Source organism: Pelodiscus sinensis, chromosome 1, assembly GCF_049634645.1.
Source record: "Pelodiscus sinensis isolate JC-2024 chromosome 1, ASM4963464v1, whole genome shotgun sequence".
In the NCBI taxonomy this organism is placed as follows: domain Eukaryota; kingdom Metazoa; phylum Chordata; order Testudines; family Trionychidae; genus Pelodiscus; species Pelodiscus sinensis.
This window is the reverse complement of record NC_134711.1, coordinates 323862047-323882936: the sequence shown is the minus strand read 5'-3', so window position 1 is coordinate 323882936 and position 20890 is coordinate 323862047. Positions and strand designations below refer to the sequence as shown.

Genomic DNA, 20890 nt, shown 5'->3' with positions numbered 1-20890 from the left:
TAGATTGCAACCTGGAAGAGCCGGATTTGGGCGATCTGTGCATGTGCAGAACGATCTGCACATACGCAGATCACCGGACAGCGTGGCTGGCGAGCGGGGCTTGCCGCGGTTTGGCGAGCCCTGAAATATCAATATTAAAAATTCTTTTTGATAAAACTTTAAATACTTCAACATTTTTTTTCTGTTTTAGGCAAAATTTAATAGATTTTCGTGGGCCCTAAAAGTTTCATTTTTTTCTGATGTGAGAAAAAAATTAAAACATTTTCTTTGACCCTAAAAGTTCATTTTTTCTTCTGATTTTAAAAGAAATTAAAACATTTTTGTGGGACCCTAAAAGTATCGTGGGCCCTAGGCACTGTGCCTACTGTGCCTAATGGATAAGTCGGTCCTGGGTAGCACAGGTATAATTTCTGAAACATGGGATCCCTTCCCCCAAGTCAGTTTTCCCATTTAAATATGTGAAATTTCAAAATGTTGCCAGATTCCCTGGGGAAAGTGGCCAAAATGTGGTGAGGTTTGGGGAGCTGGCCCTGGGGCGGTGGATCTGCATTTGGGATACTTTGAGGGGAAGGGGATCTACTATTTTCATACTGTCGTAATGGAAAGTCCCAGCATTCGTTTCCTTACAAATGCCTCATCTGTCCTTGCTTCTAGACTAAGAGATGGAGCCAATAAGGAGATCCTGGGAATTATTGTCTCGTATAAAGTGAAAGTGAAGCTGGTGGTCTCTCGGGGCGGGTGAGTATCTTCGTACTTCTGGGACCAATCTCAGACCAGAAAAATCAAACCCAACTTTCCTCTGCCCCACGTGAAGGCCAAGGAGACTCAGTGATGAAAATTTATCCAGTCACTTAAATCTGTAACCTCATAGACCACACCCTCCACCATATGGCCACGCCCCACAGCCATACCCTCCATCATATGGCCACGCCCCCAACATCTGAGAAAGAAACTGCATGGAGCTTTCGAACACTCACAGAGGAAGAAACCTTTGTGATGTTTCTACATGGGGAGTTTTCTGAATCTTCTTTTGTCTGGCCCTGAACTAGAATCCTGTTCACAGGGCTGAGCTAATGATTGCTTGCTATGGCCCAACAGCAGGTGCTGTTTGCATGGCCGCCCCACACGTGCTCTGCATGGTACGGTCACCGCTCCACATGGGCCCTTCATTTTGACACGCTGTAGTCTTCTGCGGCACGTGTGTTGCTCCAAACCTTGTTCTCCTGGCTGTAAGCAGCGCCTGCTAGTGTGTAGGTGAATTCTGAATGGGTGGTAGCGTTTGCTCCTAGTGACGTCAGTGAGCTTTGGAGCAAACCCTCTGTGCTTTTCCTCTGCAGATTTCAAAGCACTTTCCAAGCCCTGGTTAATTCTCCCAGCGCAACCCTGACCAGCCTGCCCAGCGCCATGCAGAGCCAGATATAGGAGCGATTCCTCATCAACAACCCTTTTCCCTCTATTTAGTGTGTGCTCTCTGCCACTGCTGCTTGCCGGAGGCTTGACTGCAGTCAGGTGTCAATGAGGCTAACGGCAGCTAGGAAGAGGGTCTTGGAGGCAGGTGACTTTGCTTAGGGCCGGGGCTAAGCGTTCTGCAACCTTGACAGGCAAAGCCTCAAAGCGTGCCCATGCTGGGACAGGAGACGTAGTTTTGCCAGCAGGCTGCCATGTCTCAGCACTGCGAGGCATGGGTGGGCCGTTCAGTTCACATGCAGGGGGAATGCCTTTGCCCACATGTCAGTGGCCCAGGTAGCGGGGACCTGGGAGGGGGTGAGGATTGTGTCAGTGGAAGAGGGTGTGGAGCAGGCTCTGTAAGGGCAGGCTGGAGGCTCAGGGCAGGCCTGCTATGTTGTGGTGCAAAATTTGAGGTATTCTGGGACTTGTAGTTCCCAGGGAGCATTAGGCCAGTAGGCTAAGAGCAAGGCCTGCTGGGAAAGGGGGCGGGATCATGAGGACCCTCTCGCTCCTCAATGTGGGACGTAGGCAAGACTTGCAGTGGGGTGCCCAGCTGAGGGGGATGCCCAACTGATGCTTGACAACAGCCGGCTCCTGGTCTCTCAGCCGAGCTCACGCATCCACCCTGCACCGTGCTTCTGACTCGGGTCTGTGGCTTGGGCTGCATCCACCCTGCAAAACGACAGGCCCCGTGTCAACGGAACTCGGGCTCTGCCCCACCCCAGCAGGGTCCCGGGCACCCGGTGCTGAGGGCGGGCTGACGAGAGTCAGACGGCTGTGTGTGGATGGAGGGAGGGCTCGGGCTCAGAGCCGGGTTGTAGCCCACAGAGCGAGCGTAGCCTTTTATTTTTCCCAGCAGTGACTCAAGGAACCCCCAGCCCCGTGTCCTGTGAGACATCGGGCTTCACAAAGTTAGCATGAGTAAGCAGGCCTGTGAGCCTGAGCATAGACACAATGGCCCAGCTGTGTGTCACCGCCTGTCTCTGTGACAGGCGGAGTGCTCAGATCTCAGTCCTATCCATCATCTCTCTCCCAAATCCATCTCTTCCCCCTGTGGGGAGGGACCCGACTGTGGGGAAGACCTAGGTTGGATATTAGGAAAAACTATTTCCCTAGGAGGGGGGTGAAGCCCTGGGATGGGTTCCCTAGGGAGGGAATCTCCATCCCGAGAGGTTTTTACATCCCGGCTTGATAAAGCCCTGGCTGGGATGATTGGGTTTGAGCAGAGAGTTGGACTCGAAGCCCTCCTGAGGTCTCATCCAACCCTCATCTTCCAGGATCCTATGGCTGGGAGGGGCCTGGCCAGGTTAGATCCTGGGGCGATGGCCCCTTCCTAGGTAGGGACGTGAGGTGTCTCTAGTTGCAGTGTGGAGGCCTCACTTACTTGTACAACCTTCCCCTGACCTTATCTGCTGGCCTCCTGGCAAGCCAGAGGTCCAGAGCCCCTCATGAGCAAGCAGGACTGAGGGACTTGGTCCTGCCGCAGTGCCGGGGTGTAGTCTCGGTGACCTCTTGAGGTCCTTTCCAGTCCTACCTGCCTATGATTCTACCGGCTGCCTGGTGGGGAAGGTCCCATCTCTAGTCCCCACTTCTCCGGTCCCTGTGCAGGCCCTGGAAGACCCCATACACTGCTGTCGGTTCCCATAGGTACCGCAGGAAGTGGCCCAAAGGGCTTGTGAGGCGTGGCGTAGAGAGAAGTGATGTAATGTGGGATCCTGGCAGTGCCTGGGCTAGACACACATGTTCACATGTAGCTCAGGGCGATGGAACCAAGCCAGGGGCTGTAGAGCTGGGGGTTGGTCCTGGGTCTTGTTCCTGCCTTCAGACCTGTTGGCTGCCTGTGCTTTTTATTTTATTTTATTTTTTAAACCTCTGGTGACTAATTCTCTTGTCTCCTTTGAACTATGCCAGCCTGCTGGGAGATCTTGCATCCAGGTAACGTTTCCCAGCTCTGCCCACCATGGCTGTGCCGCGTGGGTGCCTGCAGCCTGGCTTTTTCATTCATGATATTTCAGATCCCTCCATTCTTCTCCTCATCCCAGGCATCCTTCGCTTTGCCCACTTCCTCGTCTCTCGTTTCTCTTCTGTGCCTGCTCCACTCAACGCCCTGAATATCTTCCCAGACAACCTCTGCAGATAAACCATCCACTCCGTTCCTTGTTTACTGCCTTTATCAATCCCCAGGCTGGGAGGCCCTGCCCTCTGTTGGGTCACCACACACAAGCCCTCCAGCTTCTCTGGTTTCAAAGATAACCTCAGAAATGTGAACCAAACATAACTAATGCAGAGCCACTGAGGTTGGAGGCACCTGGTGCAACGGCTCTGACTGTCCCATTCATCTCAGGAAGAGGTTAACTCCAAAGTCCACACTCCCGTAAGAGCCGAATGGGCACGGTTCCTCATGAGGGACGTCTTGTGTTGGTGCCACACATGGATGGTGTTTGGGAGCTGCGACCCCAAACCATCCTCCATTTTCCTTACATAGAAGGAACCTAACAAAGCCAAGAGCCATGCTCCAGCCATAGCGTAGTGGAGCCAGGTGGCAAAGGTACAATGAACAGTGTCTCATTCTGGCAGCTCATGGGTGGGGCTTATTTTGTGGGCGGAGCTTGGAAGAGTCCCCCTGCTTTTTTTCTCTCAATGCAGCCCCTGCAGAGGGGATAACAGACTGTTGCAGTCTAGGCCATGCTGCGCACCATGGCTTAGTGGTAGATATCTGTGGGCCAGATCATGCCTGCTACCCAGCTGACCATGGTCCCTGCAGCCTTAGGACTTCTGGTGAGCAGAACAGCCAGGCCTCTCCCTCTCCTGGTGCATACTTAAGGGTTAAGTAGTAATCTTGCCTAGCCAGCTACGGGGAGCACGTCTTGGGTGTGACTGTGCGGCTCCAAGCTGCTACACAAATGCTGCGAGAGATGATAGAAAGCCATGATGGGCTCCCCTGGAGATAAATGGGCAGTCCCATCTGGCACGTACTGCCCACAACCCAGCGGTGGCCTTTTTGCAGCATGTTGGAGGTTGCGGATGGGCTGGTGGGGGAGGGAGGTTCCTTTAGCTGCCCAGTTCAGTGGTTCTCCACTTCTTTCATACATGTGAACTAGTATGTAATTAAGGCCCTGCTATGGGCTCTCCCACCAGTTGTCCCTCACTACTGCTGTAGCCTCTGTGATCAGCAGGGACTCTGCACCTACCTGTCCTCATGGCAGAACTCTCAGTGCCTGACTTTGTGCAGCAGAAGGCTGTAGGCCAGGGGTGGCCAACCCATTGAACGAAGAGAGCCAAAACAGTGGCGGAAAAAATGCCAAGAGCTGCACCAGAATTGTTGAGCAAAAAAAAGGAAGAGGTTCCTACCAGCCAGAGTTGTTGAGGGGAAACACCACAGGTTAGGCTTTTTGGCCACATCAGGTTCCCGCCGGCTGACACCATCTTGCTGACACTGGACAGCTCCCCTCCAACCAGTGAGCACAGAGAGCCAGGGGCCATTTTTAGGGGCGCATGGGGTAGCTTTGCAAGCCACGGGGGAGGCTTCGTGAGCCGCACTTTCAGGGGTGAAGAGCCGCATGCGGCTTGTGAGCCGCAGGTTGGCCACCTCTGCTGTAGGCTGTGGAACTCCTTGCCACTGGAATTCCGGATGATCTCAAGTCTTGCCAGACCCATTTCCTTACCCAAGCTTTTCCTCCATTAACTGAGCAACAAAATGGACGTTCTCCTGGAAGAACCAGCTCAGGGATCCTGCTCAGGTGGCTTTGAGGAAGGGGCAGGCAGTTTTGGCTCCTGTTGTGCAGAATTAGATGTGTCCTCTCCCAAGTATTTTCACATTTTGTGCGCCACAACCTGAGCCCAGCATACTATTTCCCCATTACACAACCCTTACTTTTCCATAAAGATTGGCAGGAAAAGTTGTTCACAGGAATGTTTGCGGAAAGCAAGTCTCAAGAAAACATATTCTTGATTTCCTGGCCATTTATAAAATATTTTTCTCTTCTCTAATTGGCTGAGTAATGGCATCATGTGGTTTAGGTGAGCAATCACACAACACAGGTAGGCAGAGGTGATCGAAACAAACCTCCCTTTGGCCGAAACAGGTTTGCATGAAATGCTTGTCCCTGGCTTCATACAGATCTATTGTGCATCATCTGTGAGCAGGGCTGACTTTATCAAATACATTGTCCTCTACCGACAGGCCACCAAGAAGGAATTGCTGCTTCTGCAGTTCTTTCTGTAGAATCCGACTCAGCAATGTAGCTAACCACAAGGCTGTTTCGAGTCCAGGGAAGGGAAGCGAAAGGGAAGGAGGGAGGAGCCAACTGGAACTGATGTTCTGCCAACTCAGTGGTTCGGAGACACCAATAATGGAAACCAATATTTATGTGAGAATAAATGAATGCTGGTGAGACAGCAGAGCTGGAATTACCTTTCATCCTGTGCCATGTCTTTACATTCTTCTCTACTGAAGACTAGGAAGAGATTTTCAGGAGGGTTATTTAATTTGCAACTAATTAGAGTCCATTTTGCAAATGTCCCCAACATCAAAGGGATAAACTGCAGATCTTGTTAGTGGGGAGCAGAGCAAGACGTTTTGTGCAACCTATTGCATCTTTTTCCTCTCTCCTCCTTTCCTGTCATTGGCTGTCAATCACCAGCAAGTCTGTTGCATTGCACTGTGCATGCCCTGACTTGTGTTCCCGCGTGGTGAGGAATCGGCTTTAATGAGGAGGAGCCACGTTCCCTCTATTTTTCCAATTTGTGTGTGGAATAATTTTGTTATGTGCAACAAGGCATGTGTGGATGTGCACCACCAATAGAAACACAAACCTAGCTGGGGGTGCTCTGCCATTCGGCTGGGTGGCATTTGAATCTCTCCTGGGTGGCTGCCGAAGCACTCAGCTTACAGGGAACACTGATGAGAAGAGCCAACAGGTGCTAATTGTGGGGACCATGCAGGGGCCCGACTGAGCCTTTCTACTCAGCAAAGTGTCTGTCATGTGGCTCAAGGGCTTTATCACTTACATTGTACGTAGGGCAGTGAGAGGAGCATTGTGCCATTACAGCATTTCTGGGCACACCATTTAAACAGGAGAGAGAAATCACAGCGAAAGCCGTCGCTTCTCTGCTGGGTAAGCTGCAAAGCCATATGCTCCCAGGAGGAGCGCAGGTGACTGCCCTGGACTGTCCTCTTACCCCGGGGAAATGTGTGGCTGTGGATTTTCGTAGAACGGCCATGCTGGGTCAGACCAAAGGTCTATCTTGCCCAGTATCCTGTCTGCCGACAGTGGCCAAAGCCAGATGCCCCAGAGGGAGCAAACTGCACAGGGAATCATCAAGTGATCCCTCCCCTGTCATCCACTCCCCGCCTCTGGCAAACAGAGCTAGGGACACCATTCCTACCTATGCTGGCTAGTAGCCATTGATGAACCTAACCTTCATATGGGACCCGTTCCAAGCCCCTAATCATTTTTGTTGCCCTTTTCTGAACTTTTTCCAAGGCTAAATATCTTTTTTTTTTTTAAGATGAGGTGACCATCTCATCAGCTCATGTCACTTTCCCACCTCACACAGTGGCACGTGATCGCTGAGCACGTTTCAGTACATGGCTTAGTGCTGCTTGGAGTGTAAATGCTGCCACAGGAGGCATGCTCAAAAGACCAGCTGCAGCGTACACGTTTAAACACACGACGAGGGATGCGTTTCTGAGCTGCAGGGTTTGCATGGTCTCCCCTCCGCAGACACTCCCCATCCCACTGTTGAAACCACCCTTCGTGTGTTATTTTGTGGTGGGGAGAGGATATAGTAGCTCGGATTGGTAGCAGGGAGAACACCCGGTGTCTTGTGGCTGCCAGGTCAGATCCAGCCTTTTTCAAGAGTTTTCACCACTTGGAAGCTGCGCGATGGCCAGGGATTGGCAGCTGCGGAGCTCTGTCCATGCCATCTGTCAAGGCTGATTCCCCACTCTGGCATGATAAATGCAGAAGTGGGGCCCCGCACAAGTACCCCAAAACCTTAACTCTCCAGGCGTTGGTATAAAACTTCCCTTCAAAATCCTAAAAACCTGGGTTTTGGGGACAAAATAATCTGCTGTCACCATCAAGTGCTTTTGAACCCACAAAGAGGGGTGGACACTTGAAACCAACCCCAGGGCACCCCACTCTCTTTTCTCCACAGAGCTTGAAAAAGAGAGAGAAAATACAAACTGCAGTCTGTGGTTGCTAGCCCTTAGCCAGAGGCATGCAGATCCCACAGACAGATTTTCCAGGACACAGAATTGAACCAATACCAGGTTAATAAAAAAGAAAGAACTTCTATAATCAAAACAGTACTCCTCTCTCAAGCATGACTAGATGGAAAAGTCACCGATTAATAGACTCATGGGGGCTCTTAGGGTGTGTCTAGACTACATCCGTTTTTCGAGACAAGGGAGTTGACTGGTGATCTGAGTCCAGGGGTGGGGCCTTTACAACCAACATGGCCCCGGAGCCTGCTAGAGGAAGGTTAGAGAGAAGACCAGGGTTGGCAGGTGGCTGGTTTTCGACAGCAAAGCCAGGCCAAAAAGGGACACGGGAGGCTCTGGGCCTTTAAAAGTCCAGTCAGTGATGCAGCAGGGCTCCCTGCTTCCATGCAGCTCCCGGAAGCAGCCAGCAGCCCATAGGTGGAGGTGCAACCAGGGTCGCTCTGCATGCTGCTCCCGCCCCCTTGCTGGCTCTGTAGCTCCCATTGGCTGGGAACCAAGGCCAGCTGGAGCTGTGTGGGCGGTGCCTGCAGGTGCAGGCAGTGTGCACCGTGCAGAGCCCTCTGGCCCCTCTGCCTAGGAGCGTGGACATGCCTAGCCCTGCTGCACCACCAGCTGGGTGCTGCCTGAGATAAATACTGCTCAGTCGGAGCCTGCACCCCAAGCCCCGGCCTCAGCTGTGAGCCCCCTCCTGCACCCCAAACTCCTCATCCCTGGCTCGACCCCAGAGCCTCCCCCGCTGGATCCCATACCCCCTCCCTCATCCCAACCCCCGTCCCAGATGTGAGTGCACCCCAAACCACTCATCTCCAGCCCCACCATGGGGGCTGCACCCCCCCGCTGGATCCCATACCCACTCCCTTGTCCCAACCTCCATCCCAGCTGTGAGCCCCCTCCTGCCCCCCAAACCCCTCATCTCTGGCTCGACCCCAGAGCCTCGCCCCCCCCCCCAGAGGATCCCATACCCAATCCCTTGTCCCAACCTCCATCCCAGCTGTGAGTGCCCCCCTGCACCTCAAACTACTCCTCTCCGGCCCCATCGTAGAGCCTGCACCCCCAGCTGGAACCCTCACTCCTCCCATCCCCCAACCCTTGCCCCAGCCCAGTGAAAGCGAGTGAGGAGCGAGGGATGAGGGGATGGGGCCTTGGCGAAACGGCAGGACAGAGGGCAGGGCCAAGGTGTTCATCTTTATGCAGTTAGGAAGTTGGCAACCCCAGGGGAGACTTTGTGATTTGACGGGTGTAATCTGGTCTCACGAACTCCAACGTTGCCCCCTGAGACACCGTTGACGTCTGTGTCCACACGTTAGCCTGGGGCTTCGCATCCATTGGCGTGGGGCTACCACAGCCATCGGTGCTGCACTGACTGCAGCCCAGCCCCTCCTGACTTACACGGGTGTGAGAGGTGACGCCAACGGCGACTATCGATCGAGGCTCAGAGCCCAGGATCGACACCGATGTCGGAATCTGGCCGGGGCGCTTCGTTGGCAATTGGAAAAACGCTCCCACTTGCCAGATCTGCTCCGAAAACAACACATGGTCCTGTGGCACGGTAGAAGCTAACAAAAACGTATCTAGTGTCATGAGCTTTCGTGGGCACAACCCACTTCCTCGGATGAGCTTGAGGAAAGAAAAAAAATCCGCTGTAACGGCCAAAATTCCCCAAACTGCCAGCAGGTGGCACTAGAGAACTGCTCTCAAAGCGGGTTCTAGTCCCCAGTGCCATGTAGACGCAGGACCACGCTAGGTGTCAACCCACAGCAGGCGTTGAGGCCAGAGCATGCACCATGGACATCAGTGGCAGAATTTCGAGGGGAGGGTGGGAATCAGCCCCTTCCTAAGGCAGGACAGAGGATTTAATTAAAATGGACGCAGCTGGCAAGCCCCCACTGGCCCGGTCTCCCTAAGACGTCACTTCTCATCCGTGTCTTTGGGTCTGTTTCAGTGATGTGGCTGTGGAGCTGCCTTTCACCCTTATGCATCCCAAGCCCAAGGAGGAGCCCTTGCACAGGGATGGTGAGTTGAACCCTTTTCTAGCCACTCTTGGCTTCAGGACTTGCTCTGCTGCGGAGGAGGGGGCGCTCACTGGGTGGGTTTGGGAGCGACACAACTGGCCTGTGCCAGACCTGAGGTTTCAGACCACGTCTCGTGTTCGAAAAGGAGTCTGTGTAGATGTAACCACCACCAGGTAGATTTGAACCTGGGACCTCTGAAGCAGAGTATAGGAGCCTCTACCCTCTGAGCTAAAAGCCAACTGCCTCCCAACCCCTGCTGTAGGGGTCTCTTGGTCTTTAACTGTTGCTGTGGTCTAGGGTGTAGATGCTCCTTCTGGTGCAAGAGCCTCTTCCGCAAAAATGGTGGCTCATTAGGTATGCAAATGAGGCTCAGCAATATTCCATGCTTAGCCTCATTTGCATATTTCTGGCACAAGAACCAGCCAGTGTAGACATAGCCTAGGTGTGTGGGTTACCTAAACACTAGCAAGCAGCAGCTAGTAGCAGCCGAAAGTCACATTGTATACAGCCTCCTGCTGAGCCTGTAATCGCCTACAGACCAGTCTACGTGTGCAGTGACACCGTTTCCATATGCAAATGCCCCTTTGCATGTGCAAATGGTGCAGTCGCCATGGTCTAAGCCCTCCATCCTTCCAAGGAGATAAATTGAACTCCATGTGGATCGCCATAGAAGAGATGGGGAAAAGGTCCATGTGGATGGGAAAGGTCATGGTCTATCTGGGTATGTCTACACTACCACCCTAGTTCGAACTAGAGTGGTAGTGTAGACATACCCTCTATGAGTAAGGGAGTTGATTCCAGCGTTACGGCTACAATTTCCTTTCCCCAGAGCTGCCATAGAATCGTAGGAGTGGAAGGGACTTTGAGAGGTCAGCAAGCTCAGAGACCTGCACTCATGGCAGGACTAAGGGCTATCCCACGCCACGTATGGGTTGATTGTCGCTCTGCACCCCAGAGATGGTTGCATTGCAGTCCTGGTTCTTGGACATTTGAGGCCAAATCCCATTCCCATTGACTTCCAAAGGAGTTTTATCCAGGCAGGATTGTGCCCAGTGCCTATGGTTCTGTGTGATGAAAGAAGCTGTGTAGTGGTTATTTATTAATTTATTATTTATTTTTCAATATCTAACCATGCGCAATAATTCCTTGTGTTTAGTTCCAGAGAACGAAGCTCCCATAGATACAAATCTCATAGAGCTTGATACGAAGTAAGCTAAAATCATCCCCGGGCCTATATGGGCATGCTGAATCATTTGCATATTAACTCAGTCAGTGATCAACTCATTTGCATGTAACTCAATAACCAGCTAACTCATCTAGACCTCATTTGGTCAGCATCATTTCCATGTAACAGTCAACGAGTAACTCATGTGCATGGACTCTTTAATGCATGGGGTGTATGTGTCTTTTCTTTCTTTTTCGCATGGTACCCATCATCTTGCATGTGTTTTGCAACAGGAAACGCACAGTAAGAATCCACCTTCTCTGTCTCTGAGTTGTATTTTGCTGTGCTGCATCTATGTTGTTGTATAATCCCAGCTGGCCTTGGGCCTCACACAGTGGAATCCGGTTTTAGTGCGTGTCGTTTGTGGGTGACGTTAAGTGCTATGGATCAAAGCATAGGCCACCCTAGGGTGTTTAAAGCTCAATCCATATTTAGCCACCTAATTTGCTGGGTGGCCTGATTTTTTCAGAGGGGCGGAGCATCTAGAGCAGCTCTCATTGACTTCATTGAGTCCAACGTAGCTGTTGCAAACAATCCAGGGGCAACTCACATGCTAACGGCCACATTGTCAGAAGTGGCTGCTGATTTTGAGTGCCTTAAATTTTGGGGTAAACTGACATGACACCATCAAGCCCTGGGCTCCTCAGAGTGGCGCATGCAGCTCGTGTTGCTTTCTGTGGGAGCCATCGCGACATGATGCTGCTGAAAACCAGGCCCCATGGGAATAGAAATTGGGGTCCCCTCAAATCAGGGGCAGATTGAGATTTTGTGCCCAAGACCTCTGAAAACCAGGCTGCTAATTAAAGAGCTGAAATATGACTGCTGGGACTTTCCAGAACTCCTAAGACTTAGAGGCTTTTGCAAATCTTACCCATGGATGCCTACGGGTGCATGGTTCTTGAGGCCAGGTCTACATTAGCCCCAGCAGCTTGGCTTAAGGTACTCAACTCTCACTACATAAAATATGTAGCTGGAGTGGGCTTCTCTTAAGCCCAGGTTGGCAGCATCCCCACAGCAGAAGTACCAGACGCTGTCAAGGGCACCCTCTGAGTTTGATTTAGTGAGTCTTAACTAGACTCACTAAATCGAATTCCAGAAGATCGATCACGGCAGGAGGCGATCTTCCTTTTAGTGTAGACAAGGCCTGAGTTTCAGCCAGATTTCCAAACTTCACAGCCCCTGGATCCTGACACATCTGGCCTGTAAATAGAAGTAGGGATTTGGGCTGACAGGAGCAAAGCGGAAATGGTTTTCTCTGATGTTCCCGAAGTTGAGAATGGCTCTCGTGTCTTTCTGGGGACCGCAACAAATACACTGAATGCTAGAGAGGGTAATGGAGCACATAATCATCTGGCTGCCCTGCCTGTTGGAAACCCCCAGCGGCCACCTGGCTTCTCCGTACACTCTGATCCAGGGAGCTCGCTCTCACGGGGCCTGACGCTGTGAACAGGAGACACCCATGTCACTCCCTTAACAGAATTCCACTGTGTGACCCACCCTTGAATGTGAACCTCGTCCTTTGTGAAAATGTGTTTAATTTGGGAGTTAGATCAAAGCTGTTTCCCAGCTGAATCGGGAGCTGGTCAATTCTCCATGCGGCATGGAAATTCCAGGCTTTCCTCCTCAAACTCTGCCTGGTACCTGTCTCCTGGAAGCTTTCTAGTTCTTTCCACCTTCTCTGCTCCTTACTGCATATTCCACGTCCCCTCCACCCGATCTGGCAAATTGATAGCTTGGAAGCCAAATCACCTGTATTGAGGATCCCAAGTCTGCATCACTCTGTAAAGATTTGCTTGCTCCATCCCTGCTCCAGTACCTGGAACCCCCTGACCACTGCTGGAATTTTTGGGCCGGTTCCAACAGTAAGAATGTGAGTTGGCAGTTCACCAGCAAACCTTTATTCCCCAAAGGCTTCAGCAGGGCAGCTGAGTTAGTCTGTAACTGGAAAAACTTAATGAACAACAAATAGTTTGGCAGCACCTTAGAGACTAACAAAACCCACTTGGGCTTTGCACCAAAGGAAGTACACGCTCTGTGCGGTATCAGTGTCACTACAGACCCTACTCTGTAATGCTTCGCTAAGACTAAGCAATGGCCTGTTATGTCCAGTAGGGCTGGCAGGAGGATCTACCACCCAGGTATCCGTGATCTTGGGTGTCCAACTGGCCTGCTGAGCTAAAGTGTGATGCTCAAATTCCCTTTTTCGATTCTGTCCCCATTAAGGATGTCAAGGACTAGTTGAGTCGACTAGTCACTTACCTTCCCCCGCCCCCGCTGCCTCTATCTGATAGAGGCAGCAAAGAAGGGGGAAAAGGGTATATTTAAAGGGGCAGCCCTGCACAGCCTGAGCTCAGCGATGTGGGGCTGCCCCTTTAAAATGCAGCGGTGGCATTCAAAGGTCAGTGCCGCACAGCTGGTCCCCAGGCAGCGTTTCAAAGTGGCGCTGTAAGGACTCCTCAGCTGATTCTGGGCTCCACGGCATTTCCATGGAATCCATCTGATCAGCTGACCCTGGGTTCTGGGGAAATGCTGTGGGGATTCCGGGATCAGCTGGGGAGTCCCCAGCTGACCCCGGCTCTGCGTGGTATTTCAGATTGGAAGGCCCCGGGTTCCATGCTGCGATGCGGCTTTGAAATGCACAAGCGCCCCCGCTGGGGACTCTTGTACATTTCAGAGTAGGCACCCGTGTACAGCCTGGAGTCAGTGGGATGTCCTACTAGCCCCAGGCTGCAGGTGGAGTGCCACATCCCAATGGGGGCTCTTGTACATTTTAAAGGAGGAATGCGGACGTGCCTATTGACTAGTCAAGTAGTCGATGGAAATTCCACTGACTACTCGACTAGTCAATTAACTGCAGTTTAACATCCTTAATCCCCATGTGCCAGCTGCACTGTTTGTGTGTCAGTGAGAGATCCGCCTGGCTCAGATATACCTTCTCCGCAGCCCTTCCTGTGAGAACAGATTCAGCGAGTTCAGTTGATGTCTGTATTTTAACCCCCAAACAACCCCCTTTAAACAGCCTCAATCTGCCTAACAACAGGCTAGTACAAGATCTGCCTAGCAGCCCATCCCGTATTATTGTAGAGCCACCTTGCATCGCCCATAGGCCTTCTCCCGGTGCCCGCTGCACACGGCACGCAGCTCCTGATGAACAGATCCCCTGGTTCTTCTTCAGCCTTCGGGTGTGAAGGTGAAAAAAGCCCAGAGAATTAACTGGGGGTAGGAGGTGATCTGTGAGCCGAGATCAAAACCCTGGACCCAAACAGCTCCCAGCTGTGGGAGTTACTGAAAACTGAAACGCTGCGGGGGTTGGACCAGGGCTATTTGGCTGAGACCAGCATCTCCTCTTGGTGTGCTTAAGGGAACTCCCCCACTAAAGTCCCCGCGGCCTCGTTGGGAGACTCAAGCGGTGTCCTTTGCATGTGGCTTTGATTTCAGCTTGCTCGCACGTCCTGAGCCCGATAAAAGCGTGTGGGGTTGGTGCCTTGCTGAGCCTGTCTTGAACGGGGACCCCCCACTGAGGTTCCGGACATTTTAGTAGGCTCCTGGCAAACCTTTGGGTCCTGTCATTGACATCTGACCCTCCTCCGCCCCCTCCCCCGGAACGTCACTACTGAATAGATGTTTCGTTAGCCCAAGGGTAGGCTCCCTGTGCCCTAAATTCAGCTGCTCCCCTCCCAGAATCCTTCCCCTGCTCGCTGCTCCCTCTGGCACTGATTTCTCAGTGGTTGCTTTGCTCCCTGCTGCTTTCAGCCCCTTCCCCCCCACAGCCAACCCAGAGACAGTGCGACCCGTCCAAACCCACCTGCCCTCTCTGTGCAGCAAGGTCCCTGCCCGGGCAGCAAGGGGCGCTGCTGGCTCCGCCTTCCTTCCCCCTCGTTCCCGTGTAACCGTTTCCCCGTGTCTCCTGCCAGTGATGACGACATTGTGTTTGAAGACTTCGCCCGGCAGAGACTGAAGGGCATGAAAGACGACAAGGAGGAGGACGACGAGGGGACAAACTCGCCGCAGCTGAATGACAGATAGACGGGATTCTGTGAACCACATTTTGTTTGTTTCCAGTAACACCTCTGCATTAGGCTTCTTACCTATTTTGTATGATTTTTTTTTTTCTACATGTACCGGGAGCCTATGGATCACCCAGATCGTGGCGGCAATTATAACCCCCCCAGCTGTGCCATGTTTAGCACCATGCATCAAGTTACCTAGGCTGAGATCGCAGCTGCTGTCTCTGAGAAGGAGCACAGGGTGGCGGGCCTGATCCTGGGGGGGGGGGGAGCGTACCTCCATCGGGTGCCGCTGTCGCTTAGCACCCCCCTCGGGATTTGGCCCCCTCTGCTTCCTGGCACTGGTTTCACTCTGGAACAGCTGCGCCCAGCCCGTGCGCCTGACCTGCGTTTTGTATAATCCAGACACGACAAGTCTTTGTTCCAGGGGTGGGAGCCGGGGGGGGGCGGGGGGGGGGGGGACAGGTTTATTTTCTAGACAATTGTTTTCGTTGCAAGTTGGCTGATGTGTGACGTGGGCTCAGGTCCACATCCTGTCTGGAGACCGGCTGTGACACCCAGCAGCTGATTACAGCCTGTTGGCAACACCAACTGTCTGGGCATGGCAGGACTGTACGTACCAAGAGCCTGCGCCCACCCCTGGCCTCTGTCCCGTGCCTGGCGGGCAAAGCGCTCCCTCCCTCGAGGGTGGTGAGACGCCCCAGTGTGGATCCCCCAGGCCTCCATCCCCATACAGCGTCTTGCAGGCAGTGGAGAAGGGCTGGCTGGGCCAGGGCGCTGCTGCTGGGCACTCAGGGCGTGCGTGCAGAGCCCCTGTGAGCTCCAGGCAGGCTGAGCCGGAGTCGTGCCTGGGGAACATTTCCCTCTGTGACCGCTGCCCATTCCGCTCGGCTGCGACAGAGTCGGGGGGGGGGGGGGGCGCTAGCGAATCCACCCCAGGGGCTTAGTCCCCTCTGCACCCTCCCCCCAGCCTGGCGTGGTCAGAGGCAGGGCCGTCGTGTCCGTCCCAGGGGTGAGAGAGGCCCCAGCTCTTTGGAGAGACTTGACATGCGTGTGGGGAGCGCCGGCTCCCCCTGCCGAGGCCTTGGGCCTGGGGACCTGCTGCTCTGGGTTCCCCTTCCCTGAATTACGGCTGAGCCGCTGGACCGAGCTGCCCATCCCCCAGTCTGCACCATGTGCACCGTGCCAGGGGCTTGGGCTGCTGCAGGCCCAGCAGCTGTTCCACCCACGGGCGAGCGGGCAGCAGCAGGCACCAGCCTGGCAAGCCTGCCCAGTGGCTCTGTGGGGAGGGGAACGGCTGCGTGGCACAGTGCCACGTGGGGAGCGGTTTGGTGGCAGGCGAGGGGGCCGGGAGGGGAACGGCTGCGTGGTACAGTGCCACGTGGGGAGCGGTTTGGTGGCAGGCGAGGGGGCCGGGAGGGGAACGGCTGCGTGGTACAGTGCCACGTGGGGAGCGGTTTGGTGGCAGGCGAGGGGGCCGGGAGGGGAACGGCTGCGTGGTACAGTGCCACGTGGGGAGCGGTTTGGTGGCAGGCGAGGGGGCCAGCAGCAGGAGCTGAGATTCTGTGGGGCCTGCCCAGCCTGTGAGCCCGGGGACACACACGGTCACCTCAGCCATAGCCCAGGCCCTGCCCTGCGCTGCTCCCCAGAGGCCTGGCATGCGGCCGGGGTGCTGTGTGCCATGACACGACGAGCACTGGGATCCCTGGGGCTAAGGGGGGGACGGTGCGAGGGGGCCTTTCTGCGGCGGGATGCAAACCAGGCCGTGCTGTCCTGCCAGCCCTTCCTGCGCGGGAGCCAGGGCATGTGCTGAGGCAGTTGTAAGAGAGGCCTGCCCACTGGGCTTTTCCAGTGCTATAGACGAGCTGGTTGGACTCTTAGGGGACCAGTCCTGGAGGCCTTACCACAGCTAAGCGCTCTGAGGCCTGTAAGAGCTTTGGCTGGTAGGAGGAGCCCCTTTGCGTGGCTGGGACAGAGGCGTGAGCTGCTCCTCCGTTGTTTGTTGGAGGCAGATATTGCTTTGGGCCCATCAGCTCCACAGATGGAGCCAAGTGCCCCAGAGGGTGTGAATACCACAGGGAATCATCACGTGATCCCTCCGCTGTCGCCCATTCCCAGCCGCTGACAAACAGTGGCCAGGGACAGCCCCATGGAGGTTGCGGGACCAAACCGCTGAGCGGTTATCTCCGTCTTTTCGCCCCCATAGCGATGGGAGGGGAAACCTCCATCAAGTACATGTGTTGTGCTAGGCATGCTCAGAGCCTCTCTGCCTTGAAAGGTGGGTGGGGCTGCCAGGTGTCTGGTTTTGAACCGGATTGTCTAGTAGTTGAGCTTTCTGGTCAGGAAACAAATTGCGAAAATAGAAATGAGAAAATAGAAATGTCGGGTATTTTCTCAATAAGATGTCATGTCGATTGTGATGTCATGGCAAGGGTGTCCGGTATTTTTGCTGAAACCATCTGGCAACCCTAAAGGTGTGTTGAGAGAGGGGGTTATTAGCGCAGTGGAGATACTCCTGCAGCTTTCACGGCTGTTGTTCTGCAGAGGCTGGTGCTGCTTTGGCCTGTCTTGCTTCTAATGATGCACGTGGCAGGGTAGGCGTCTGTTTGCAGGCCAGAAGAGGGAGCCCAGGAAAGATTTATTTCAGGATGGGAAATAATGGATTTGGCTCGAGATTGTTTGCTGATATTCCAGATGGGCACCACAGGTAGGTCATGGCAGGGGGTGTGGAGTCACTGGGTGTTTTTCTACTGAAGCATGTTCTTCTTGGTATAGAGAGCCCCCGTTCCAGGTTTCACTGGTGGCAGCTCTCTCCTATTTACCCTTTCACAACCCAAGGCTACTGTAAAACTGACAATGATTATAACTGATTGCTTACACACAAAACACAGCGTTAACATGTAGAACTCCCTGCCATAGGATATCCAGGCAACAAGCGGAGCTGGGTTTAAAAAAGGACCCGGCGGTCAGATAAGACAACAGCCACAATTTCAGGAGAGAGGATAAAAAATTATACTATCTCTACAAGGGATCAAAACGTGCCTGCTTCAGGCATAAGCCCACTTCTACCTGGGGCAGGGCAGGACAAGCAGCTACTTCCCCTATGGCAAGACTATGGTGTCAGGCCACTGACATGCTGGCCACAGCGGGTCTGGCTGCTGCTCTCTGGTCACTCCCCTGGGGCAGAATCCCGGAGGAGGGCAGCACATCTGCAGCAGGGAATGAGGCCACTGAGTGTTGGGGGGGGGGGGGGGGGGCTGAGGCCATTCTGGTGACTCTGAGCCGAATCCAGCGCTGGCTAAGAGCCTGCAGGACAGCACCGACACCCTTGGCCGTTCCCGTGGGCGCGCTCTGGTTTGTGGGGGATGGGGAGCCCAGGGAACGTCTCCAGTTTAGCAAAGGCTACGGAACACTGCAGAGCTGGGTGGGGGCTTGTGTTCCTGGGGGTGGGACGTTAGTGAGGGTTTGAGCCAGGCAGTGGGTGCCAAAGGGGCAGAGGGTCCAGCATGGCATCCAGGGTGGGGGTGGAGGCTCCTTTGACTGACAGCTGCCTGTGATCTACTTTCCCAGCTCTTCCCCGCTCTCCTGGCCCCTCCACCAGCTTCAGCTCCCTTAGGCACTATGGGGCGAGTGGCCTAGGGGCTGGAACTGGGGGTGCTGCAGCACTCTGTGGCGTACAGCAGCGTCTGTGATGTGCAGGATTTAGTTTGGGTCCGTGGCTCTCAGTCCCCCGGCTACCCAACTCCTTCTGGCACCTGGCCGATGCTGCTCACATTTGCACAGGTGCAGCGCCCGCGACCTCCCCAGCCGCATAATGCAGCCCAGACCTGCACAGGGCAGGCCAACAGCATCCCCGGTGCACGTGCACTGGAGCACGCAGAGTTCTGAGACCCAGGAAAATCCACCTGGGCCTGAGCCAAGTCCACTGAAACTAACGGGAGCCTCTAAGACACTGCTTAATGCCCGGGGGCTTTGGCACAGGCTGTGACAGCTTATCCCTTCCCCCATCAGGTGTGTGGAATTACCCTGCCCACGGCCTGCTGGATTGGGGCATCGGCACCTGCCCATGGGGAATGTAGCCAATAACAGGCACCCTTGCAGCCATCTGCGCTTGCTCGCTTGGCTAGGGCTGCTGGCTCTTGCTAGGGGCTAGCAGCCCTGAGGCTTGCTTGAGGGGCGGGGGGGGGAGGGGTAAGTTTAGCAGCATCCCACCCAAAGAGCACAGTAGCAAATCCGTCCTCTGGGAGACTCAACGCGCCTGTCCAACGGTGGGTGGCGGATCTGCTGTCCCAGCCCCCAAACACTGGTGCAGTGACGCACGAGCGAGCGAGGTCTAGGCCATAAAGCTCTGCGCCCTTATGCATTTCTCACCTGCATTCAGCATGCCCTTTGGGATCCCGTGCATTGCCCCTTCGCGCTGTGGCGTCACACCGAGCACACACTGGAGCCAGCAGACAGAAAGCCGCCCTGTGTTATTTTTAGGTCACCTGACTGGGCAATGTGGTACTTTTTGTAACGTGGTTACTTTGTACTGTTCATTGATAACTTGCTTCTTTGGGTTCTCCCCTGTATCTGTGGCGTTTCTGTGTTTCTGTCAAATAAATTATTCTAGTTTATTAAACTCAGAGAAGAAACCAGAGCCCTGATGCATCTGAGGCTTTATTTGGGCTCCTAAGGGTTGTGTATTTGCCCCTTAAATGAGGCCACGAAGGGGTAAATGCTGATTGGGTTACACTGGTGTAAAGCTGAATGATTCCCTCCCCCCCACAGAGGCTGTCTACACTACAGGCATCTATCGGAAAAAGGTACACACATTGCACTCTGCACTTTGAGTACCTTTTCCCAACAGTTTTTTCAGAAGAGGCTTTTCTGAAATTTAGCCCATCTACACTGAGCTAAACTTCAGAAAAGCTTCCTCTTTCGGAAGAGCCCGTCTTCCTTATGGATCATCAGCTGAACATGAGGCCCCGGGTGGCATTGGCCAGAGGCGCTAACGAGAGCCCCGCTTACACAAACACGGGAATCACGAAGGAGCAGAGAAGTTACGTCACTTCTTGATTTGGCACTAGTGCAACAGCTGCATTGACCCTGTGTCCGCTCTGGAGCTCACAGTTCAAGGATGCCAATAAATTGGAGAGGGGTTCAAAGAAGAGCCATGAGATTGATTCAAGGACTAGAAAACCTGCCTGCTAGTAAGACTCCAAAGAGCTCAGCTGGTTTAGCTGAACCGAGGGAAGGTTGGGTAAGGGATGACTGGATTACTGCCTGCAGGGAGGTACGTGGGGATTAAGTATTTAACAAAGGGCTCTCCAGTCTAGCAGAGAAAGGTCTAACAGGATCCAGTGGCTGGGCACATTCAGAGGGGAATGAAGTGCACGTTTTTAAGGAGGCGTGATCAACGATGGGAACAATTCACCAAGTGCCATGGTGGATTCGCCAGCACTGAATTTTAAAAATCAAGAGCAGGTTTCTTCTCAGAGCCCTGCTGCAGGAATTCATTTGGGCAGGCTTCTGGCCTGCTAATCAGGCGGTCAGATCAGCAGATCACAGTGGTCCCTTCTGGCCTTGGAATCTGCGTATGCCCCCTAGTTCCAGGGATGGAATGGGTGAGGCTTCCCGGTTATAGTTAACCAGGAGGGGCTGGAGCAGCTGCCCGCACAGCCCCAGAGGGCCCACCAGTGGCAGGGTTTCCTCCGGCCCGCTAGCTAGCGCAGCCCCAGTCCCGTGGTGGGCCTGCCTGGCTCCCCCACTGCAGGTTACTCACTGGCGCCCCGGGAGCTGGCTGCATAGCCTGCAGTGAACCCTCCCGTGATGCAGAAGGCGGCTTCGGGGTGGCAGGGAGCCAGCTCTGCAATATGAACCTTGTTTAACCTTTATACTGCAGAGCCTGCAGCGTGGGTGACCGCTATGATCTTTAGTGGTTACGCAGACACCTTTTTAACCCCCTTTTTTACATCCCTGCCTAGTG

The 20890-nt window shown here is 53.9% G+C and overlaps 1 protein-coding gene across 8 annotated transcripts in view; it reads left to right on the top strand.

The window, feature by feature from the left end:
• Nucleotides 1–19561, top strand: part of LOC102455075 (beta-arrestin-1) — a 151867-nt gene extending 132306 nt beyond the window's left edge. For 4 of the 8 annotated variants that reach the window (XM_075919617.1, XM_075919619.1, XM_075919622.1 and 1 more), the window contains 6 exons: nt 655–738; nt 3361–3384; nt 9621–9691; nt 10847–10898; nt 14830–16260; nt 16456–19561. In XM_075919617.1, the coding sequence (XP_075775732.1) occupies nt 655–738; nt 3361–3384; nt 9621–9691; nt 10847–10898; nt 14830–14941 (343 nt within the window). In that variant the 3' untranslated portion in view covers nt 14942–16260; nt 16456–19561. The other 4 variants (XM_075919623.1, XM_075919620.1, XM_075919624.1 and 1 more) reach the window with 4 other exon arrangements.
• Nucleotides 19562–20890: the final 1329 nt, after the last annotated feature.